General features: G+C 37.9%; 3 protein-coding genes across 9 annotated transcripts in view; 1 reads left to right on the top strand and 2 right to left on the bottom strand.

Moving 5' to 3' along the window:
• Nucleotides 1-1282: 1282 nt before the first annotated feature.
• On the bottom strand, nucleotides 1283-9560 carry LOC121736873. 2 transcript variants are annotated; one of them, XM_042128342.1, is made up of 4 exons: nucleotides 9437-9560; nucleotides 7619-7745; nucleotides 3512-7123; nucleotides 1283-3475 (listed from the first exon to the last, which is right to left on the bottom strand). In XM_042128342.1, exons 2-4 carry the CDS (start codon nucleotides 7728-7730, stop codon nucleotides 1998-2000), a joined length of 5202 nt encoding a protein of 1733 aa, XP_041984276.1. In that variant the 5' UTR covers nucleotides 7731-7745; nucleotides 9437-9560; the 3' UTR covers nucleotides 1283-1997. The 2 variants fall into 2 exon arrangements, with proteins under 2 accessions (XP_041984276.1, XP_041984275.1); XM_042128341.1 differs by having other exon boundaries at nucleotides 1283-7123.
• Nucleotides 9561-10101: 541 nt separating this feature from the next.
• On the top strand, nucleotides 10102-11275 carry LOC121736483 (PCNA-associated factor-like). 3 transcript variants are annotated; one of them, XM_042127702.1, is made up of 3 exons: nucleotides 10102-10319; nucleotides 10425-10638; nucleotides 10874-11275. In XM_042127702.1, exons 1-3 carry the CDS (start codon nucleotides 10286-10288, stop codon nucleotides 11148-11150), a joined length of 525 nt encoding a protein of 174 aa, XP_041983636.1. In that variant the 5' UTR covers nucleotides 10102-10285; the 3' UTR covers nucleotides 11151-11275. The 3 variants fall into 3 exon arrangements, with proteins under 3 accessions (XP_041983636.1, XP_041983635.1, XP_041983634.1); XM_042127701.1 differs by having other exon boundaries at nucleotides 10103-10319; nucleotides 10425-10634; nucleotides 10870-11275; XM_042127700.1 differs by having other exon boundaries at nucleotides 10105-10319; nucleotides 10425-10634; nucleotides 10864-11275.
• Nucleotides 11276-17035: 5760 nt separating this feature from the next.
• The window catches only part of LOC121736310 (catenin alpha), a 107005-nt gene continuing 104588 nt past the window's right edge, over nucleotides 17036-19452 (bottom strand). For 2 of the 4 annotated variants that reach the window (XM_042127400.1, XM_042127399.1), the window contains exons 23-25: nucleotides 19378-19386; nucleotides 18718-18882; nucleotides 17036-17929 (exon numbers count right to left, since the gene is read on the bottom strand). In XM_042127400.1, the coding sequence (XP_041983334.1) occupies nucleotides 18718-18882; nucleotides 19378-19386 (174 nt within the window). In that variant the 3' untranslated portion in view covers nucleotides 17036-17929. The remainder of the gene's footprint in view (nucleotides 17930-18717; nucleotides 18883-19377; nucleotides 19387-19452) is intronic. The other 2 variants (XM_042127402.1, XM_042127401.1) reach the window with 1 other exon arrangement.

Here is a 19452-nt window from a genome sequence, read left to right as displayed (position 1 = left end):
TCTGGGCCAGGGGGGGCAAATCAGATATTTTATAAGCTAGGTGTTTATAAAGAATAAAAATTAATAATTTTTAATTGTAAAAATATTGTATTGCAAACAAATGGCAAAAATTCGTTTTATTATTTTTAATTTTTATAGATAAAAGTACTAGATAATATACTTAGTAGGGACGTCAACATGATCCACTCGGTACGTCCATGCTGAAATACTTTATCGAAAATGTTGCTAGCTCTCATAATACTATACAGTAGGCAGTAAATAATCCGACATTTTGCAAACGTCATATTAGAATATTGAAAGAAACATTGTTAAACGTCGAACAAAACTTTTTGTTTACTGACTAGGCTCCTGCTGTCGTCTAGCGTGAAAACATTGCAGTAATATTATATAATATTATTTATAGCACTTGGTTATTAACAAAACAAACGTGTAAAAATACCATTTATTAGTTTTATCACTATATACACATAACATTCAATCATGTTTTAAAAATGTTGACAAAAGTATTCATGTTACGACTTACGGCCCAAGTTAATTCAGACATCAATGTAAAAAACAATTATTTAAAAAAAAAGTCTTGTCTGTATTATCACTTGGTCCATAACATTGATACACTTAACAAAAGTTGTAGGTACATTACTTTCTTATATTCTAAAACAAATAAATTACATTAATGTAATGTCACAAACAAACCAAATACAAACCAACATATTACTAATAAACTAAAAATTAAGGTGCCGGTTGGCAGCGGACGACATGAAGCAACCGCAGACGTGTCGTCGCGACACTACTGATTTGTATTGTATTTCAATGAAATACCCTGCGCAGCTAGCGACACGAAGCTAGTGACGCATTCATAGAAATACATTGAAATGACGTGTCGTGACGATACGTCGTCTGCTGCAACTTCATGTAGGTGGCATCCGACTTGTTATGGAAGGTAGATGGAGGAGAATTATCTTATATGGGGGATATTTGAAAAAGTGTCCAGCTGTACGCAGTAAATAACAGTTGAAAAATTCTCCAAGAGTGGCACTAGCTGCAGCAAAGGGTATGGAATGAATATAGCCGTTGGTGACAAAATATAAATTGAAGTTAGCCGAATAGCCAGAGTCACAGAATTACTGGGTTAATACCAATATATTTTGAAAAATATAACCTAAAATAGCTGAAATAAAAGCTGCTAAATTTAATTACCCTGTTGCTACTTTAGCGCCACCCTAATTTAACGCATTTCAGCGGACACTTTTTAAATACACTATAGATAGTTCTCCTCCATCTACACTCCATACAATTTGTACCTTTACTCTTAAGTTAAAAAAAATGAGCGTAAAAGTACGCGGCATCTAAAAGAGTTTAAAAAATTAAAGCTCATCGAATCAACAAAAGAAAAATATTATTACTGGCAGTGTTTCAGCTATAAATTTCGAATTTAGAATAATGTTCAATATTATTTTATGTTACAATTTCATTTTGTTTCTAGCTACAAATAAGTGACTGAAAGAGTATTTTTGAGTCGGTTAGTCAGCAAGGCTGAAGCCAAACCTGATGGGAAGGCTATATAAAATAAAATATTCTAATAAATGCATCAAATTAGAATTCGTGTACTAAAGTCGAGACACGGATAACGAACTTTGGCCCTTGACCACTTGCTACTTGTCTCTTTCACTCACACGGATAGATAGCTCTTGTATCCATCAAGTATGCAATAGAAGCGTAATAGCGACAATTTCATATAGCAGCAAGATAACGGACAAATTCTTACTTAATGTGACCGGCCTGCTTGGCCGACTAAGTACAGGAGACTCGCAAGTGCTCGCAACACTTACACATAGAAAAAACTGGTAAATTAAAAATAATAGCCGCAAAAAGAGATTGCGGCTACTTTGAATCCATGCCAAAATTGCTTTGGTAACATAATACATCTAATCTTAATTAGTACTTACAGTCAAAGCTTAAACTCCAAAGGTATTGAAAAAAAATTATAATAAAGTAATTTAATCCGACTCCGTCGTGGTGCTCACAAGTTTGGACTTAAGTCTATCGATAGCAGAGTACGTATTTATTTTTACACTCTGGCCAACTGGCAGATACTCGTCTACAACTAGCGTCTCCATACTGAACGTCTTCTCTCTGTGGGCTTTCATGTGCACGTCAAGAGATCTGTTGAGGAATTGAAGGTCGCAAATTTTACACGCGATGTACTCTGTCGGGTCCAGAGGAGAGTGGTTGTCTGTGTGGTAGGAGCAACATTCCGCACTCAGAAAGTAGACGTCGCATTGTCCACACTTGAAGAGTCTCACCTCATTTTCGGTGCCTGCATGCGAGACGGAAGTCGAACTAATCTCATTACTAGACGTCCCACTAGAATCTGCAGCCTCTCGAGTCTCGACTTTGAACTTGGATTGCGAACGTCGATCGGTGGCGGTGGCCGTCGTCATATTCGTATCGAATGTGATATCTTTATGTTCGTCGTTCGAGACGCTATCGCTAGTCATCGGCGCCGAATCCGGCGTTTCCGAAGTATTGAGGCTCGTGCTTGAGGAGTCACACCAGCTACTGCTAGATTGATCTATTACAGTAAATGTACTAGTAAATGTATGCATTTCAGCGTGTTTCTTTCCAGTACGGTGAGAGAAGGGTCTTCCGCAGACGTTACAGGGTATCTTCTCCGTGTTGTGCTCATCTCTTATTAGATGAGACCGGAGACTAGCCCTATGAAGGAAATGCAAATTGCACACGTGACATCTATAAATTATTTGAATTTTATTTTGATGTTTAATTGTCATCGTCGGACTTGCCTTTTCCTCCCTTTCAATTATTTTATCGGCTATATTTTCGTTTGCTGCATTTCGTAAGCTCCTACGTGACTCGCTTAGTGTCGTCAAAGCGTACCCGGCTTCTTCCAAACTGATATCCTCCATGACGTCCACGTTCAGATCGGAAAACGGAATGTCGACGCTGCCGTGATGATAGATATTGTGTTTTCTGATGGCGACGTTAGCGAATCGTACCCCACACTTGGGGCATGGCACCGTTTTCTTGGCATCATCGTGGTTATTATCGAAGTGGTGCTTCAAAGCGTTGGTGTGGTAGAGGTCGCATCTCTTGCAGTAGGACAACCAGTTGTTTATGTCGTTCGGATCGGTATTTTTTAGTATTAGCGTGCATACATTTATCCTGGATATTTTTCTCGTTTTACAAAATTGATGAGTTTTATGTCTCCATAACTCTGCCGAGTGAAAATTCAAATTACAGTGTTCACACCTCTCGCCCGCCTCGGGATCGCAGGCGCCTTGCGAGCCCGAGAGGTGTTCCAGAAGGTTCGCTCGACAGATAAAGAACAAGTTACATTCGGTACATTTGTACACGCGTAAATAATCGGGTTTGCCGGCGATACCCGAGCGGGGCTCCGGTACTCTCGAGCCAGTTGCTGTAGTGCGTTCGATCGCTTGGGGCTTCATTAAGCCGGGCGTTGGCGCATTACCATTATAAAAATCGTGACTTTTATTATAGTCAAAAGGAATAATTTGGACATCTTTTCTTGTAAAAGATATTCGGTTATGCATCTCCAAATGCTTCTTATATTTGCGCCCATCGAAAGGCACACCGCACAATTCGCATTCGACGGTTTTATATGGGGTGCATTGATGACGAGGTATACTGCTTTGTAAAGTGCATATTTTCATACAATGTACGCAACGGAAGAATCTAATTTTTTTCGAAAGTTTCTGGGGGGGTCGGACCGCAGTCGAAACGGTGACGGGAACCGGAGGTTTCAGTACCGTAGGTTTCAGTTTAGTGACACCGTTATCGCTTATTTTTATACCGTCGGGGTTAAAATAGGTTATTTTTATGGTCTTGTGGGATAACGTCGGGTAATTTTTATGTATCTTGTTATGACGATATAAGCTCGAGTACTGCGCATTTATAAATACTCGACATTTTGGACACTTCTTCTTCTGGTCGTCGCGGCAAACGTGAGAGTGACTGTTCTTGAGCAACGCCACATTACATTTTACGCAGACGTGATATCGGTATATACTCTTTTGATCTATTTTACTTTGAGAAACTTTACTCTTGATCGAAGATACCGCGCCACTACTACCTTTAAAGTTGTTACTTTTCAGGAGCTTCAACTTTTTCCTGTAATTATGTTTGCATATATGCATTTTATACAGACTCTTGTTGATCAGTCTCCCGCAAAACTGACAACGGATGAATTTCAGATCATCCGCTTTAGCACTTTTTATTAGTGCCTCGTCAATGAACAAAGTTTTGGGATCATTGAAGCACACGATTCTATAAGGCACGCCACTTAGCTCGTGCTTCAGTTTGTGCGCGTTGGCGGTTTTCTTCAGACGGAAGCCGACATTACACACGTTGCACGTAAAGTTGACATCCTCCACACTACACTCCCTGCTCTTCACGTGGTCCACGATACTCTGCAGGTCGACCGAAAGGTTGCAAATGCTACATTTGTATACGTATCCTAGATCTCCCTCGCACTGCAGGTCCATTCTGACTCCCCTGGTTTCGTTGTAAATGCTCTTGGACATGACTTGTTGAAGCTGATCTTTCGACAGCTTGTCGAACACGGTCTGCCACTCGTCCGACAGCAGCAGCGAGTAGTCGCAGTCGACGATGACGAAAGACTCTATAGTGACGCTGTTCTGGGAGTGCAGGTGTTCGTGCCTGCCGAAGCACTCGTCTACGAATTTTAAGTCGCACTGCTTGCAATACTTAATTTTTAGGTTGTAGCTCTCCATGTTGCAGAAGTGATCTTGACAGTGCTCCACTGTGCTGTCGTAGGAGTCGTAAACTATATCGCACGTTCGACACCGATAGAGTATATTCCAAACCGTCACCAGGGATTCGTACTTTTTGATTAAATCTTGAATGGGCGTGGGCATCCGTGTCTCGGCTACTTTCGAAGCGTTTTTCGCTGCCGTCGATGGCGAAGATTTCTTGTTTCCTACAATCGTGCAGTTGATCTGTCTGTTAGTGTCGTTAATTGCGGGTGCTTTTTTCGCGATCGTAGTCGTTGATTTTGCGAGTTGATGGAAAGGCACGTGAAGCTTGAGTGCCAAGTCACTAAACTTTTTCTGACAGAACCGACAGGACTTGTTCTCCTCGGCGTTACAAGCGTGATTCTGTAGTGCTACACGACTAACGAAGTATACTCGACAGGCCGAGCAGAGCATGAACTCGGGAAACGGTGGAATAATTTTCTTACCACTGATGATATTTATAAAGGTCAAACTATGAAGTTTAAAATTGAACCTCCTGTGGTGTTCTTTGTGGGTCTCGTATCCTTTCTTAGTGAACACGAGACCACAAACTTTGCACAGCTCCCTAGCGAGTTTCCGCGGAATACAATCTGCTTTCTCGTGCCCATCCATCGGTCTGTGCCTGGTTGAGTAAACTTTGCAGTTTGGACAGTAATACAGTCTATTGAACCAAGTTTTACGTGTCAATTTAATTTTGCCTTCGGGTGCGGATAGACTCAAGTTATCATCACATTTTGAGCCTGAATCGTCTTCGAGGTTCTGAAGAACCGGTGCAGACCTCAAGACTTCATAATCTGTTATTATAAAATCATTTATTTTCCACCCGAGTTCCGAATGTGCCCTTGAATGACTTGCGGCTACAAACTTAAGTATACGTAGATGGCACACGTCACATTCCACAGAAGGACAAGGTTTGCATCCTGATCCATGATATTTGGAGAAGGTCGTTTCGTCAAAACATACATTGCATTTTCCACACCTGTTGATTATTTTTGATAATACCCATTCCGAGATGACGATGCTTCTGAGCCGTCCCTTTAGCTTGTGCTGGTTGATGTGCATCTCTATATCTGCTTTTGTGAATGAGCGTCTACACGGCCGACACTTCCAGTCTCCCTTACCGAGTGTACAATGTTGTGTATGTTCGAATGCAGCAGAAGGAGAAACAAAATTAATTTTACACTTACCACATACAAACAGATTTGATTTAGGTACGAGTTTGTTATTATCAACCTCAGGTTCTTTTTTTACAATGAGTTTTTTTGGCACAATCGTAATATTTTCATTCCCATCTTCCTTTTTTCTTTTTAGTCTATTTGACTTAAGACATGCAGATGGTTTTAGAGTTTTCCCATATTTAGGAGGAATCTTTCCCAGTGTGAGGGCTTTCCGAAATGTCTGACCACAAAGTCTAACATTGGTCGGATGTTTATCCAGTCTGTGTTTCCACTCAGTATCAGCAGTAGGAAAGGTCTGCTTACATATATGGCACTGGTAGTGGTCTTTTTCATAGTTTCTCAATAGATATATTTCAGGATGACAAAGTTTTAAATGACAGTTATATTTTTTTGGATTCATTGTATATGCATTGCAGTGTCTACATTTTGGATTAAAGGGAGCCGTAACTTTTTGTAAATGACGATCCGCATGATTTAAAAGAATGTGGCTTCGATAAGTTACTTCTTGTTTGAAATAAGCGGCACAAATTGGACACGTTGCATACAATACTTCTTCATCGGCAAGTTCAGCAAGAGGCTTTTCATCTCCACTTGACTCTACCGCATCAGGAAGAAGAGAGTTTAAATGCAAAATCAAGTAATTTTCGCTTGGGAAAAAAATGTTGCAATGACGGCACAGCAAGTCTGACCTCCTATTAACCTGAGAGTCATCTTTTATGGTGCCCTTGGATGTACTCTTTATAGCTTTGTTGTGGCTGACAGCGACGAGAAAGGAATGATCTGTCATGCGATGAGATTCAATTGCATTTGGTGTTGGAAACAAGATTTCACATTGTGAACAGTAGCAACTGCTATTTATAAGAAATGAATGCCAGTCTTTTAACACAACAGAACATGGTTTAATATCAGGATCTTCATCATTACCATCAATGTAGTCATCATCATCATCATCATCATTATTTTCAAAGGATATTTCATTGGAAGACTCCTTATTTGCGGAGGTAGATGCTTTGTGACATTGTTGCGGCGTTGATGGTTTTGTACCAAAGATAATGACATTGCTGTTTATATTTGGGTTGCTTTCATATGCACATGGTTCCTTCTTTATCACTTTATTTGGCTCCATATACCCATTTTCTTCTAAATATCCATTTTCTGAAAGAAAAATAATCATTTTGTAAAGTTTGCCATACTATCTTATTATTTAAATTGTTTACTTATGCAACATTTAAAAAAATCAAATGGTACATTCATATAGAATAGCCAACAAAAAAGGAAAGGATGTATCTTTCCTCATATACTTTGTCCCCCTTAGGCAGCGTTGCCAGACGTCATCATCATTTCATCAAAATTAAATCTCCCGCGCGGGACAGTACAGGCTCAGTCCCGCTTTTCGGGGAAAGCCCGAACGTACGTGCAGCATGCTTTTTTTACATTGTCCCGCTTTTGACTGAAGAATACCGCTTTTTTTCTCAAAAAGTTCCAAAGTCCCGACTTGGTACAAAAAAAATCTGGCGACGCTGGCCTTAGGTCACCTTTGTGTCACAGACATCACAGATAAAGTTAAAATTTCTAAGGATTGCTTAAAATAAGAGCTTTTTCTCACAAACTGTAAATTTTTAAATAATTTAGTGTGTGAATTTTACATACCATCTTCATAATCAATAACTTCAGACTTAATGTTAGTTATGCATGGGAATATATTGCCTAGCTGTGGATTGTCCATCAAATCATGTTCTTCAATATCTATATCATCTGCCATTCTGATGTGTACCCTCTGGAAGATATTACAAATAGGTAAGTAAGTTACTTGAAACAAAATGTCACATTAAATATGAATACATTTTGGCATAAGGAGGGAGTGATCTCTGCCAAGCAACATGGATTTGTCAGGAAAAGATCAACCATAACCAATCTACTGACATGTGTACGTTCTTGGTGCAATGAACTTGATAATAAACACCCTGTTGATATCATATACCTGGATTTTGAATGTGCCTTCGATAAAGTTTCCCATAAACAACTTCTTTTGAAACTTGAACACTTTGGAATAAGAGGACGGCTTCTAAACTGGATTAGTAACTACTTGAAAAACAGAACATTCCAAGTTCAAATAGGTAACTCTCTTTCCAACTGTAAAACAGTGACAAGCGGCGTTCCACAGGGCTCGGTGCTCGTAGCAGGTCTGTTCGGTATGTATGTAATTGATCTAATTGCTATGATAAGATCTCACTCAGCCTTCTTTGCTTATGATGGCAAATTATTTGCCAACCCTCTAATAAGCTCTAATCAAATACAGGTGACCTTGATCGGATACTTACTTGGACCAAAAACTGGTTATTAAGTTTGAACTTAACAAAGTGTTGTGTTTTGCACTTGGGAAACAACAACCCAAAATTACAGTACACCATTGACGGTTGTCCTTTGACCTCTACTAACTCACAAGCAGATCTGGGAGTTCAGATAACACACAACTTAAAATGGGATCAACATATTGCCAACATTGTCAAGAAAGCCAACTCGTTTGTTTACTTGGTTAAGAGGACCTTTCAAGTTGTAACAATTGACCTTTTTTTGAAAATATACAAAACATACATAAGACCACTACTGGAATATGGATTCCAAATTTGGAGTCCATACTTTCATAAGGATATTGATCTTTTAGAAAGTGTACAAAGAAAGGCAACAAAAATACCGAAAGCACTTCGACATATGAGCTATGAAGATAGATTAAAGGCATTGTGCCTCACGACACTAGAAGACAGGCGCCTCCGTGGAGACCTCATAGAGACATACAAAATACTAACACATTGTTACAGCGTGCCAGAGCTTTACATTAGGAAAGATGTGAAATCCAGGTCAACTCGAGGTCATCATCTCAGACTAGAACGTACACCAGCGAACTCGCTTGTAGCTCACAACTTCCTAAGCAATAGAGTTGTGCAGACTTGGAATATGTTGTCCGATGATATTGTATCTGCACCAACTGTTAACAGCTTTAAAAATAGACTTGACAAATGGTTGATGACAAATAAGTCCTGCAAAAGAAATTAATAACGAGTGTGTGAATTACAACACTGTGTGATATGGTCATTATCAGCTAAATGCTGCTAGATCATTAACAATAAATAAATAAATATTTTCTTGATAGGCTAATACCAAAGCTTTTAATGCAGTTTCACAGAAGTATGAGTTGAGTTAGCTTATATAGCAAATATTCTTCATGCTCAGCTGAAAGCTGAAAGAACACGGATTTGTAGAGTTAGACACTTTCCAACTCCATGTACTTTTAACGAATAATAATATGTTACACACCTCGCAAGTACATTGCTAGTACAAACAGCTTTCATAAGTTTCGCTTGTTTAGCAACAAAATGAGTTAAATGGAGAAACCTTCAAAATATCATCCAAAGATCCAAATACCAAACATGTCATTGACTCGTGGTCGAAAAGCTTTAATCATCTTACCTAAGGTTTGTTACTCTCGGAATCGTATGTCATGAAACTTTCATTTGGTTTGATTAAAAAATACTATTAAAATACTAATTAACGAAAGTTTATTGCAATTATGTCGAATATTTGCTGAAAACGGCTAACAATTTGCAAAATGCAAACAGCAAAATGCCAAAATGTAAACCACAGATGTATCATGTACTTACACTTCTTCTTTTTTTAAAGCCCAGTCACACTTGACACTTGTCATTTGTCAAACGCCACGGTTGATGAATGCTGGGCTGGGTTATGATTGCCTAATGCCCTATCAATGGCATATTTTCGAGACACCTACTTCCAAGTTCCAACCTTTTTCTTTATTTATTACTTAATAAGTAAGTTCTGTTCTGTATCCCGAGGTTATAGTTTATCTTTATACTAGGCAAAAAATAAAATATATCACAAAAAATGGGTATTTATGAAAAATGGCGTTTGCAGTTCGTAAAGTTTAATTCCTTAAAAAAAAACAGTTACCGCCAAATTTCTTTTTTGATTGACCATTTTGATTTTTGACATTTCAAAATTCAAAGTAGTTTTGATGGTTTTGAGTCTACAAATATATACTAGTAATCTGTGGTTTTGAGTTTTAATTTTGATTTTAAAACTTTTCTGTTTCGTTTTTGATGAACTTTGATAATATAATACAAATTACAATATACATATTATTACCATACTAATCTGTGCACATTACCAAAAACTTAGTTATAATAAAATTCATGATGTTCTTTCTCAAATAAGAATATTTAGTAAGTACTTACTTGTTTACAAACTACAATAAAACCAAGTAGGTAATTTTTAATATTCATACTCTCTGAGCTCTGAAGTATGGCTAGAACAAAAGCATCAGTTGGAGCAAAAGGTATTTATGTTTATTGTTTATATTCGTGTACACAGTACATGTTATACTATTATCTCAATTCAAGGCAGTCTTACAAGATAGTATTAAATTTTTATTTTTTGTTAGTCTCATCCGGAAAGAGCAGCAAAGCAAGATGTAGTGTTGCACCACAAACAGTCAACTTAGGGTCATCTGGAAGAGAGAAATCATCAAGAAGCAGTTCAGGAGGTAATCCTGTTTGTCCCAGGGAAACTCCAAAGTGGCAGAAACCAATAACCACATTTTTTGTTGCAAATCAAACAAAAGATTCTGATGCTGATGAGAATGAAATTGCTGGTATGTGCATGTTATATTTATTGCCTATATAAAATTATTATTTTTACTATACCAATATCAGTATTCTCTGCCATTATTTTGTAAATTAATACTCCTAGAAACTAAATTTTTTCTTTGTTAATATCTTTAAACTACTGCAACTGTTCAATAAATAAAATATGATAGGCTTATAATTGAGATGCTTCATGCTTGATCTACCATATCTTTACTAAATAAAATATGACAATAGTTGCAGGTAGTTCAAAATCAAAACCAAAACGTAATGTTATACTTTCCGATAATGAGGATGATACAGAGGATGAGAAACCAGTCAACACAGCTTTAGACGAAACAATAGAATTGGAACCTTTGACAGGAGAAAACAGTCATAAAATAGAAGAATATTACGAAAAAAAAGGCAAGGGTCAAGGAAAGAAAAGCAATAAAGAGAATGTAGATGCAAATAAACAGAGTAACAAAAGGGATTTGGATGATGTTGAGGAGACCCAAGTTATTAAGAAACGAAAAGTTGCATGATTTATTATGAGTTTTGTATGCTAAAAACCACCATGTAGTCGTTGGGAGTAATTGTTCCACATTATACATTTTGTCACTTTTAGGGTCAATTTATAAGCGAGAGTCGAAGCGAAGCGAATTCCCAAAAGCTGAACACATTAAATTCAACCTTAACTCCAGATTGTAATGCGTACATTACTTCTGCGAGACCAATCGGCGTTGGTCAGGCGCATTCACGCGAATTCGCGCGGATGTGCGCACCTTTTTAAATTCTCAGAAGTAATAAAGTGCATTAACGTGTTGGAGTTAATATTTGTTATGTTCAGTTTTAATAATTCGCTTCGATGCGCTTTGACTCTGCGCTAGTATAAATTGACCTTTATTGATAATGACTGCCAAAAGACATGGACATTTTTGTGCTGTTACTTACTATGAATTTCAGTTGTTTTTTGTAAGGGTGTTATGTATGTCAAAAGAAATAATCTTCTTATATTTACTTCACTCAAAAAGTGCATGAATTATAATTGATGCTTGTTCATCTGTTGACTAAAGTTGACATGATTTTTACATGGTGTGAATAAATACCTCATTAACTCGCTAATCAATTATTTATAAACAATTGTTAAGTCATAAGACTCTGTTAAGTGTTATTAAATAAAAAAGGTACTTAATGTCTTTTTTTTTTTACTTTAAATAGGCCAGAGGTTTTATGTTAAGCAGTGGATATTTTTGTTTTTTTTAAACAAATCATTCCTGTCAATTAATAAGGGATTATAAAATATAATAATTTATTATTTATTCTAGACAGATAAATTAATTTATTGTATGAAATAAAAATGCAAAAGCTGTATCCATACTTTATTGTTCAATACACAATACAAAAGAACTACAGATATATTGCTCTAGTTAACGTTACATACCATATTCATAAAAAACTTGAAAAACCAACAAATGTTTTTATACACATAAACTCTTGACATGATTATTGTAGTAAGTACTAGTAACTACTACCTAGTATGTATAATGTTACAGTTCGACTAGCTTTAATAGTTGCTTTTAGGATGCCTCATCTTAAAAACATGTACTTACATTATATACCACACTGCTTATTGATTTTCATCGTAATATGCTTCGTCGAACAGCATCTTTAAAATAAGTATAAAATTTTTAATGGCAAAGTTATTAAAATTCTTAAACATAAATAAACTTTACATACCCTACTACCATTTATTTAGGACTAAGGCTGCGTTTCCCCCAGAGATGTGTTGCCAGGAATGTGTTTTTGAGAACCAACAGAATCGCTTCATTGACGTGAGCTTGCCATGACATCGCTCAGCGCGGCGATGCTATTGGATCTTAAAAACACATTCCTCGCAACACATCTCTGGTGGAAACGCAGCCTTAGAGTGAATAATTGCGTTTGAGGCTTGGTGTGTAATTTAAAAATAACCTATGACGCTTTTCCTTTCTTTTTGGTCACATCAGTTTACACGTACAAAAACATTTGTATTTATTTTAAAACTACTTTAATACTTGGTGTTGCCTACTTTTGTCATAAATATAAACCATTGAAATAAAATTCACAGAAACAGTCAAGTACTTATATAATAATAAAAAAGTGATACAAAAAAGCGCAGACAAATCAAACATTTTAAGTAGGTAAGTACATACTATACTTATTTTATCTAAATAAAATCCTCTTAATTACTTATCCGTTGAAAATTAACTCAAGGATCATCCCTTTATCATATGAGACAAAGAAATGTCTGTCAAGTAGATTTTCTGGCATCTCAGACAAAAAAGCAAGCTGGCTGTGAGCGTAGAAAATACCTTTAGTCATGTATAGAGTTACTTTATTTACACATTTAAATGAATTTTATCTCAACAGTTTTTATACTATTCCATTGATTATAAAGTGAGACAGTAATTCGGTGTAAAGGGTCCCACACATTAACAGTCCGCCTGCAGGCTCTGGTCGGCAGGCTGTCTGACAGTCATTGACCGTCGATACAAAATCTACAAAATCGTTAGGGGAACTGTGAGTCTGTAATTTTTTTCGATTAAATGTCAGGCGGCGCGGCGGCCTGCCGGCGAACTGTTAATGTGTGGAGACCTTTAGGGCCAATGCTAAAAATCGCGCGGGCGCACGCTCGCGTGTGTATAAAATATGAAAAATAGTACCTATGGACAGCGCAGGCGCGTGCGACGACGCTGCCCATACTATTTTTCATTTATACACACACGAGCGTGCGCCCGCGCGAGTTTTAGCGTTGGCCCTTAGGCTCGATAATAAATACTATGTGTCCGCCCGAACGCGCGGTTTGGCGGCTACACCGCGAGATCACAAGATTCACAAGCAACTGTATTTAAATGGCAGCCCGACCGCGCCGCTATTTAAATAAATCGTTACATACTATTGTTTGTGATCGTGGCGTTAGCGGTCAAACCGCTCGTTCCCGCGGACGCATGTATAAATCCAAGTTGGAGCAAGTTCAATCTTAAATTGAACCAAACATGGCCCATTTATGATCTGCGGGGCTAAAATGGTCGCTTTGAATGAATGATATGAATCATTTTTCTAAAACCGCGAAATGCAACTCTGTTTACAATTCATTTGTACTGATTTGACATTTTTGACAATTCATTTGCTGAATTGATTGAGAGGAATTGCTAAATGTGACCATTTTAGCCCCGCTGAAGACGCGCAGGAGAGCGAGAGAGCTTGATATCGGCGTGTAGATACTGGTAAAACTCAGCCCTGGATTTATAAATAGGCCGTATAGGCCGCCGCCTAGGAGTTCGGGCCTGGGCCTAGGCCTAGGTCCTAGAGGGGGCGGCAGATTTCGTACATGGGGCGGCGGAAATAAAGTGGCCTACTCTTATAAAAAATATAAATCCGGCACTGCAAGTTAAAACAACATTACATTTCGACATCTCAATCGGTGTATCACTTTATAATCAACAAATAGAGTACCTGCTTATGTGTGATTGTAATATAAATTCTTATTTAATAATAATAATATAATCTTACATTGTATCGCTACAAAAATTTTGGCTGCCTCACGCTTAGATCGACCCACAATTTCACACAGTTAACACTGTTAATACAATATAGATGGCGCATACATTATACAGAGTGTATTGTAGCAAAAAAAAAACATTAATCTCTAGGCTCTAGCACTCACATTTAATAATGATTTAACTTCAATTTAATGAAGAGTCAAAATGTCAAAATCTTCATTTAATTACAGTTAAGTAATTAATGTTCATCTAGCTCTGAGGTAGGTTTTTTAAATTCTGTATTTTTCATTCCTTCTATCAAAAGTAATAGGTGTTACAGTATGTGTAAGAAAATTGTGTAGTCGATCCAAACATATACGGCAAAAAGTTAGCAACCATACAATCAGTTATTGGAATTATACACCTTACTAATTTACTTAACGCTGCTTTTAAATCATTTCAAGCATTATATTTAATATTAATAATATTGATATTATTTATTATAAATAATATCAATATTATTAACATTTATAATGTTAATAATATTGATATTATAAATATCACCGAAGCCACTATACTAACATAAAGTCGCATCGGAGGACCAATGTCTGTTCAGTCAAGTTAGTCACTTGAAAGAGTCTTTGTAAATACATATTAAAAACATGATATTTTCAATATACCATTTTCTTAGGCCAAAATTAATTGCGTTTTCTTTTTCTGAAATCATGATAATATATCTCCCTATTCACGGTTGCTAACTTCTTGCAATCACTCAAAAGTTATAATTATTGTATCTTTTTAAATAATTACTAACCTACTTTTTGTAACATTATTTGTTTTTGCTATAAATTTAAAAATTGTATAAAATAACCTAATGTCATAAATATAAAAAGGGGTCGAAATGCATTGTAAAAATGCCTAAGAGAGAATCTCTGAAAATATTCTACGAGTCCATTAATATTTAATTGTTTAGGATTTCAGATTTTTTAACTACTAAGAAAAGCTTTTTTGTCTTTGCTTCTAAGAAAATTCGATAGATGCAGGCGTTAGCTTATGTAAAGGCCCCCATATACGATGATGCCGATCGAATCGTGATTCGTGTCGGACTGACGCGGTCGATACGATATTATGACGTATTCCCGTCAGGTAGCCTGCCTCCAGTCCGATCTTATTCGATCGGCCTCCCCATATACGGGGAAATTGAAGTATACATGTCGCAGCCGACTGGTTTAAATAGCCGTTCAATCAAACAGCTAGCCCTTTGACTGAACAACGCCTTTCAATCACACGTCTAGCTTTTATATTGAATATATTAGTCGCTCAAAACGTTCAACACTACAGCTGATTCAAAAGCCGCCGTCTAATTGAAATAGTTCAGCGCGAAATAGTACCGCTGCGGCGCTAGGTGCGTTTTATTTACAATATGGCGTAAAGTAGCAGGTGTTTGCTGGTGTTTGTGGTTGTTTTTCGGAAAGAAAGTAGTTAATAAAAGTTACAAGTGTTATTAAAGAGACAAAAATTGTGGAGGCACATACGAGTGAATTAAAATTTCAACAAATATTCGAGGAGAAATTACGGGACTATGAAATGGATGGACGCAGCCTCCCCCGAAAGGGGGTTCGGGGGGCATAGCCCCCCGTCAAAACAAAAACAAACACAATCCAGAAAGTCCAAAAGTTGGTTAGGTTATGTTAGAACTTAGACCACAACACAGAGGGAGCCGAGCGAGCGCAGCGAGCGTGCTACGGTAGCAGCCGGCTACCGTCGCCAAATAAAAGGGGTGCTCGGGGGGCGCAGCCCCCCGCCAAAACAAAAACAAACCAGTTGGCTAAGCGTCGTCTAGCTGTAGTGTTGAACGTTGTAGTCAACAAGTCGGCTAAACGACGTATAGCCGTGTGATTGAATGGCGTAGTTCAGCGCCGGCTGCTGCCGCAGCACGCTCGCTGCGCTCGCTCGGCTCCCTCTGCGTTGTGGTCTAAGTTCTAACCTAACCTAACCAACTTTTGGACTTTGGATTGTGTTTGTTTTTGTTTTGACGGGGGGCTGTGCCCCCCGAACCCCCTTTCGGGGGAAGCTGCGTCCATTCATTTCATAATCCCGTAATTTCTCCTCGAATATTTGTTGAAATTTTAATTCACTCTTATGTGCCGCCACAATTTTTGTCTCTTCAATAACACTTGTAACTTTTATTAACTACTTTCTTTCCGAAAAACAACCACAAACACCAGCAAACACCTGCTAGCAGCGGTGCGCGCTGAACTACTTCAATTAGACGGCGGCTTTTGAATCAGCTGTAGTGCTGAACGTTTTAAGCGACTAAAATATTCAATATAAAAGCTAGACGTGTGATTGAATGGCGTTGTTCAGTCAAAGGGCTAGCTGTTTGATTGAACGGCTATTTAAACCAGTCGGCTGCGACACATATATCGTATTAGCCATGATTATTCAATGTGAGTCTACTCATTAAAAACTGTCATGATAGGAATTAGGAACAGTCTAAAAATAAATTGTCGTGTTTGTAGGCAATAAAAAACTGCAATTAAATAAATGTCACGTTAAATTAGGTTTACCATCAGCTGTAGTATACTTTTATATTGTAATACTAGTCGCTAGCGTGACGTTAAACAGAGCTATCGAACTTCGTTGATTACGAATGTGAAAAGACGCTAAAACGATACACATATATAAAACTCAAAGGTGACTGACTGACATGGTGATCTATCAACGCACAGCCCAAACCACTGGACGGATCGGGCTGACATTTTGCATGCAGGTAGATGTTATGACGTAGCTTAGGCATCCGCTAAGAAAGGATTTTGATAAATTCCAACCTCAAGAGGTTAAAATAGGGGATGAAAGTTTGTATATAATAATACTTCTTAACGCGAGCGAAGCCGCGGGCGAAATCTCGTTACAAAAAATATCTTCAAGCAATTAAATTAAATCATTAAAATACAGTACGACCACGTTAATATCTTTCAGGATCTTCCTATCTGTCGTTACCGTAATGTGAAAACGACACTTGCTTACTGTAGCATTTTTACTGTAATCAATTTTATTGGAATTTTGGAAACACTCCTTGGAACTTGAAACAACATTGGAACTAAACATGCACCCAAAATTTTAAGTTCGTCGCAACTACATGTTTTGAGTAATACAATTATTATTTCACATAATATGCAGCATGTTAAGCGCCATCTAATTTCTATATGAATTTCGCAATTCGCTATAGGCGGACATAAATGTTCATATACATATTTTATATGGCAAGATTAACAAGACATCGTATGAAGTTGTTTCCTATATTAAAACGCACTGAACGTAATATTAAATGCAAGAAATAATACTGAAAAGTAATACCGAAACTTTTACTTAGGCCACTAGCGACCTCTCTTTTTGATAAATGTAAAGGTACGACTTTCCATTATTCCGATATTACATTTATTCGAGAACGCGACGACAAAAATAAATCTAATAAAATGCCACTTTATGAACTAGGCTATAGCTTTTAATTTTTGTCGGTCGCTGTCGCTTGAGGCAAGGATTGGAAACTCACCTTATGTGATAGCATGATATTTAACTATGAATTAACCCAATCTGGCACAAGTAGATTGAGTAATATCTTTTTTAGTACTGCCTGGGACATATTTTATGGTTTTTTTATCAATGAGAAAAAACTTCATACAATATCCACGTTGCCGGGAGTGTACGCAGACAAAATATAAGAGTGAGCCGTCGTAATACTTAGGAATTAAAACTAATATCAATAAATACGTTTCACCGTGCCGTCCGTTAATTATCTGAAAAAAAAAAGTTATTGTAAAGTTATTGTAAAAAGGATTGTAATTCGCAAATTGGCATACAGTGTAATCCTGTGGCATAATATCGTGCCGTTGTGTATAGTAAATAGCTTTGGTGTATAAACAGTTTTTAGTGATTGTGTATGCTGAAATATGGCGCTTGTACTTGAACTTGATTGTTGTTGGGGAATCAGGCATATGTGGCGCTGAGTCTGGCATACGGTGTAGTATGTGGCATACGATGTGGCGTGTGGCATACGGTGTGGCGTGTGGCATACGGTTAGGCGTGTAGCATACGGTGTGGCGTGTGGTATACAGTGTATTATGTGGCATACGGTGTAGCGTGTGACATACGGTGAAGCCTGTTGTATACGGTGTGGCGTGTGGCATACGGTGTGGCGTGTGGCATACGGTGTATCGTGTGATATACGGTGTATCGTGTGGCATACATTGTAGGGTGTGGCATACGGTGTAGAGTGTGGCATACGGTGAAGAGTGTGGCATATGTTGTATCGTGTGGCATACAGCGTGATACAGTACCTAGACGGCGTCGGCCGGGTTTTGGAACACGGCCAGCGCGTGCATGGGGCTCGGCTGAATGCTAATTCTTCTGGCTAGCGCGGCGCACTTTCGCACATACGGTGTGGCGTGTGACATACGGTGTAGCGTGTGGCATACGGTATAGCGTGTGGAATATGGTGTAGCGTGTGACATACGGTGTATCGTGTGGCATACGGTATAGCGTGTGATATACGGTGTATCGTGTGGCATACAGCGTGATACAGTACCTAGACGGCGTCGGCCGGGTTCTGGAACTCGGCGAGCGCGTGCACGGGGCTCGGCTGCTTCTTCTGGCTGCCGCGGCGCACCTTCGCGCGGACCTCCTCGGGCCGCTCCGGCCGGATCAGCGGCTTTTTCTCCGGGGCCTTCATGCGCCACACCACTATTGGCGACTGTTTACAAGAAATGCTTAAGTATGGCATGGCATATTATAGTTGCGTGTGGCATATTATTAGTGTAGGTAGATTTTTTCATTAACATTTTCTGCCCGTATACAAATAAGGCTAGTACTTAGTCAATTAATAGCAAGTCAATTAGAAGTTAAAAAGTAATAAAATATTAGTTATTTCAGATTATTTGTAGTACATTTTACTTTAGTGGGTATATTTTACTAAACTTATAAATACCACTATCATAGTTTTATAGTACTTATGTAAAACTATGTATGTACAAGAAATATTCAATGGAACATGCTCATAACGAAAGCAAGCAAAAGTGGTATGTTTAAAGTGTAATGATTAAGACATGCTTTATTGGCACTAGTTATGTCTACTGCCTATGCAGGTTTATTTAACTTACGTTATGCTTCAGTCTTTTGCTGAAATCGATTTTATTATTTTATAAGCGTTTTTATTAGGAACATTATATTGATAAAGCGTTATACTTACGTAGTTATTCTGCCAGGGCAGCGGAATAAAGCATTGGAGTATATAAGTAAGCGCTACATAACTAACTTAGCTCTT

This window comes from Aricia agestis, chromosome 19 (genome assembly GCF_905147365.1).
Source record: "Aricia agestis chromosome 19, ilAriAges1.1, whole genome shotgun sequence".
Taxonomy (NCBI): Eukaryota; Metazoa; Arthropoda; class Insecta; order Lepidoptera; family Lycaenidae; genus Aricia; species Aricia agestis.
The sequence above is the reverse complement of the archived record's forward strand: the minus strand, read 5'-3'. Positions and strand labels throughout refer to the sequence as shown.

Excerpts from the sequence above, each read along its gene's own strand:
- LOC121736873 (XM_042128341.1), bottom strand. The coding sequence starts at position 7,730 with ATGGCAGATGATATAGATATTGAAGAACATGATTTGATGGACAATCCA. Across the intron at positions 7,124-7,618 it reads AGTTATTGATTATGAAGATG|AAAATGGATATTTAGAAGAA; the intron begins GTATGTAAAATT and ends TTTTTCTTTCAG.
- LOC121736483 (XM_042127700.1), top strand. The coding sequence starts at position 10,286 with ATGGCTAGAACAAAAGCATCAGTTGGAGCAAAAG. Across the intron at positions 10,320-10,424 it reads AGCATCAGTTGGAGCAAAAG|TCTCATCCGGAAAGAGCAGC; the intron begins GTATTTATGTTT and ends ATTTTTTGTTAG. Across the intron at positions 10,635-10,863 it reads TGATGAGAATGAAATTGCTG|TTGCAGGTAGTTCAAAATCA; the intron begins GTATGTGCATGT and ends ATATGACAATAG.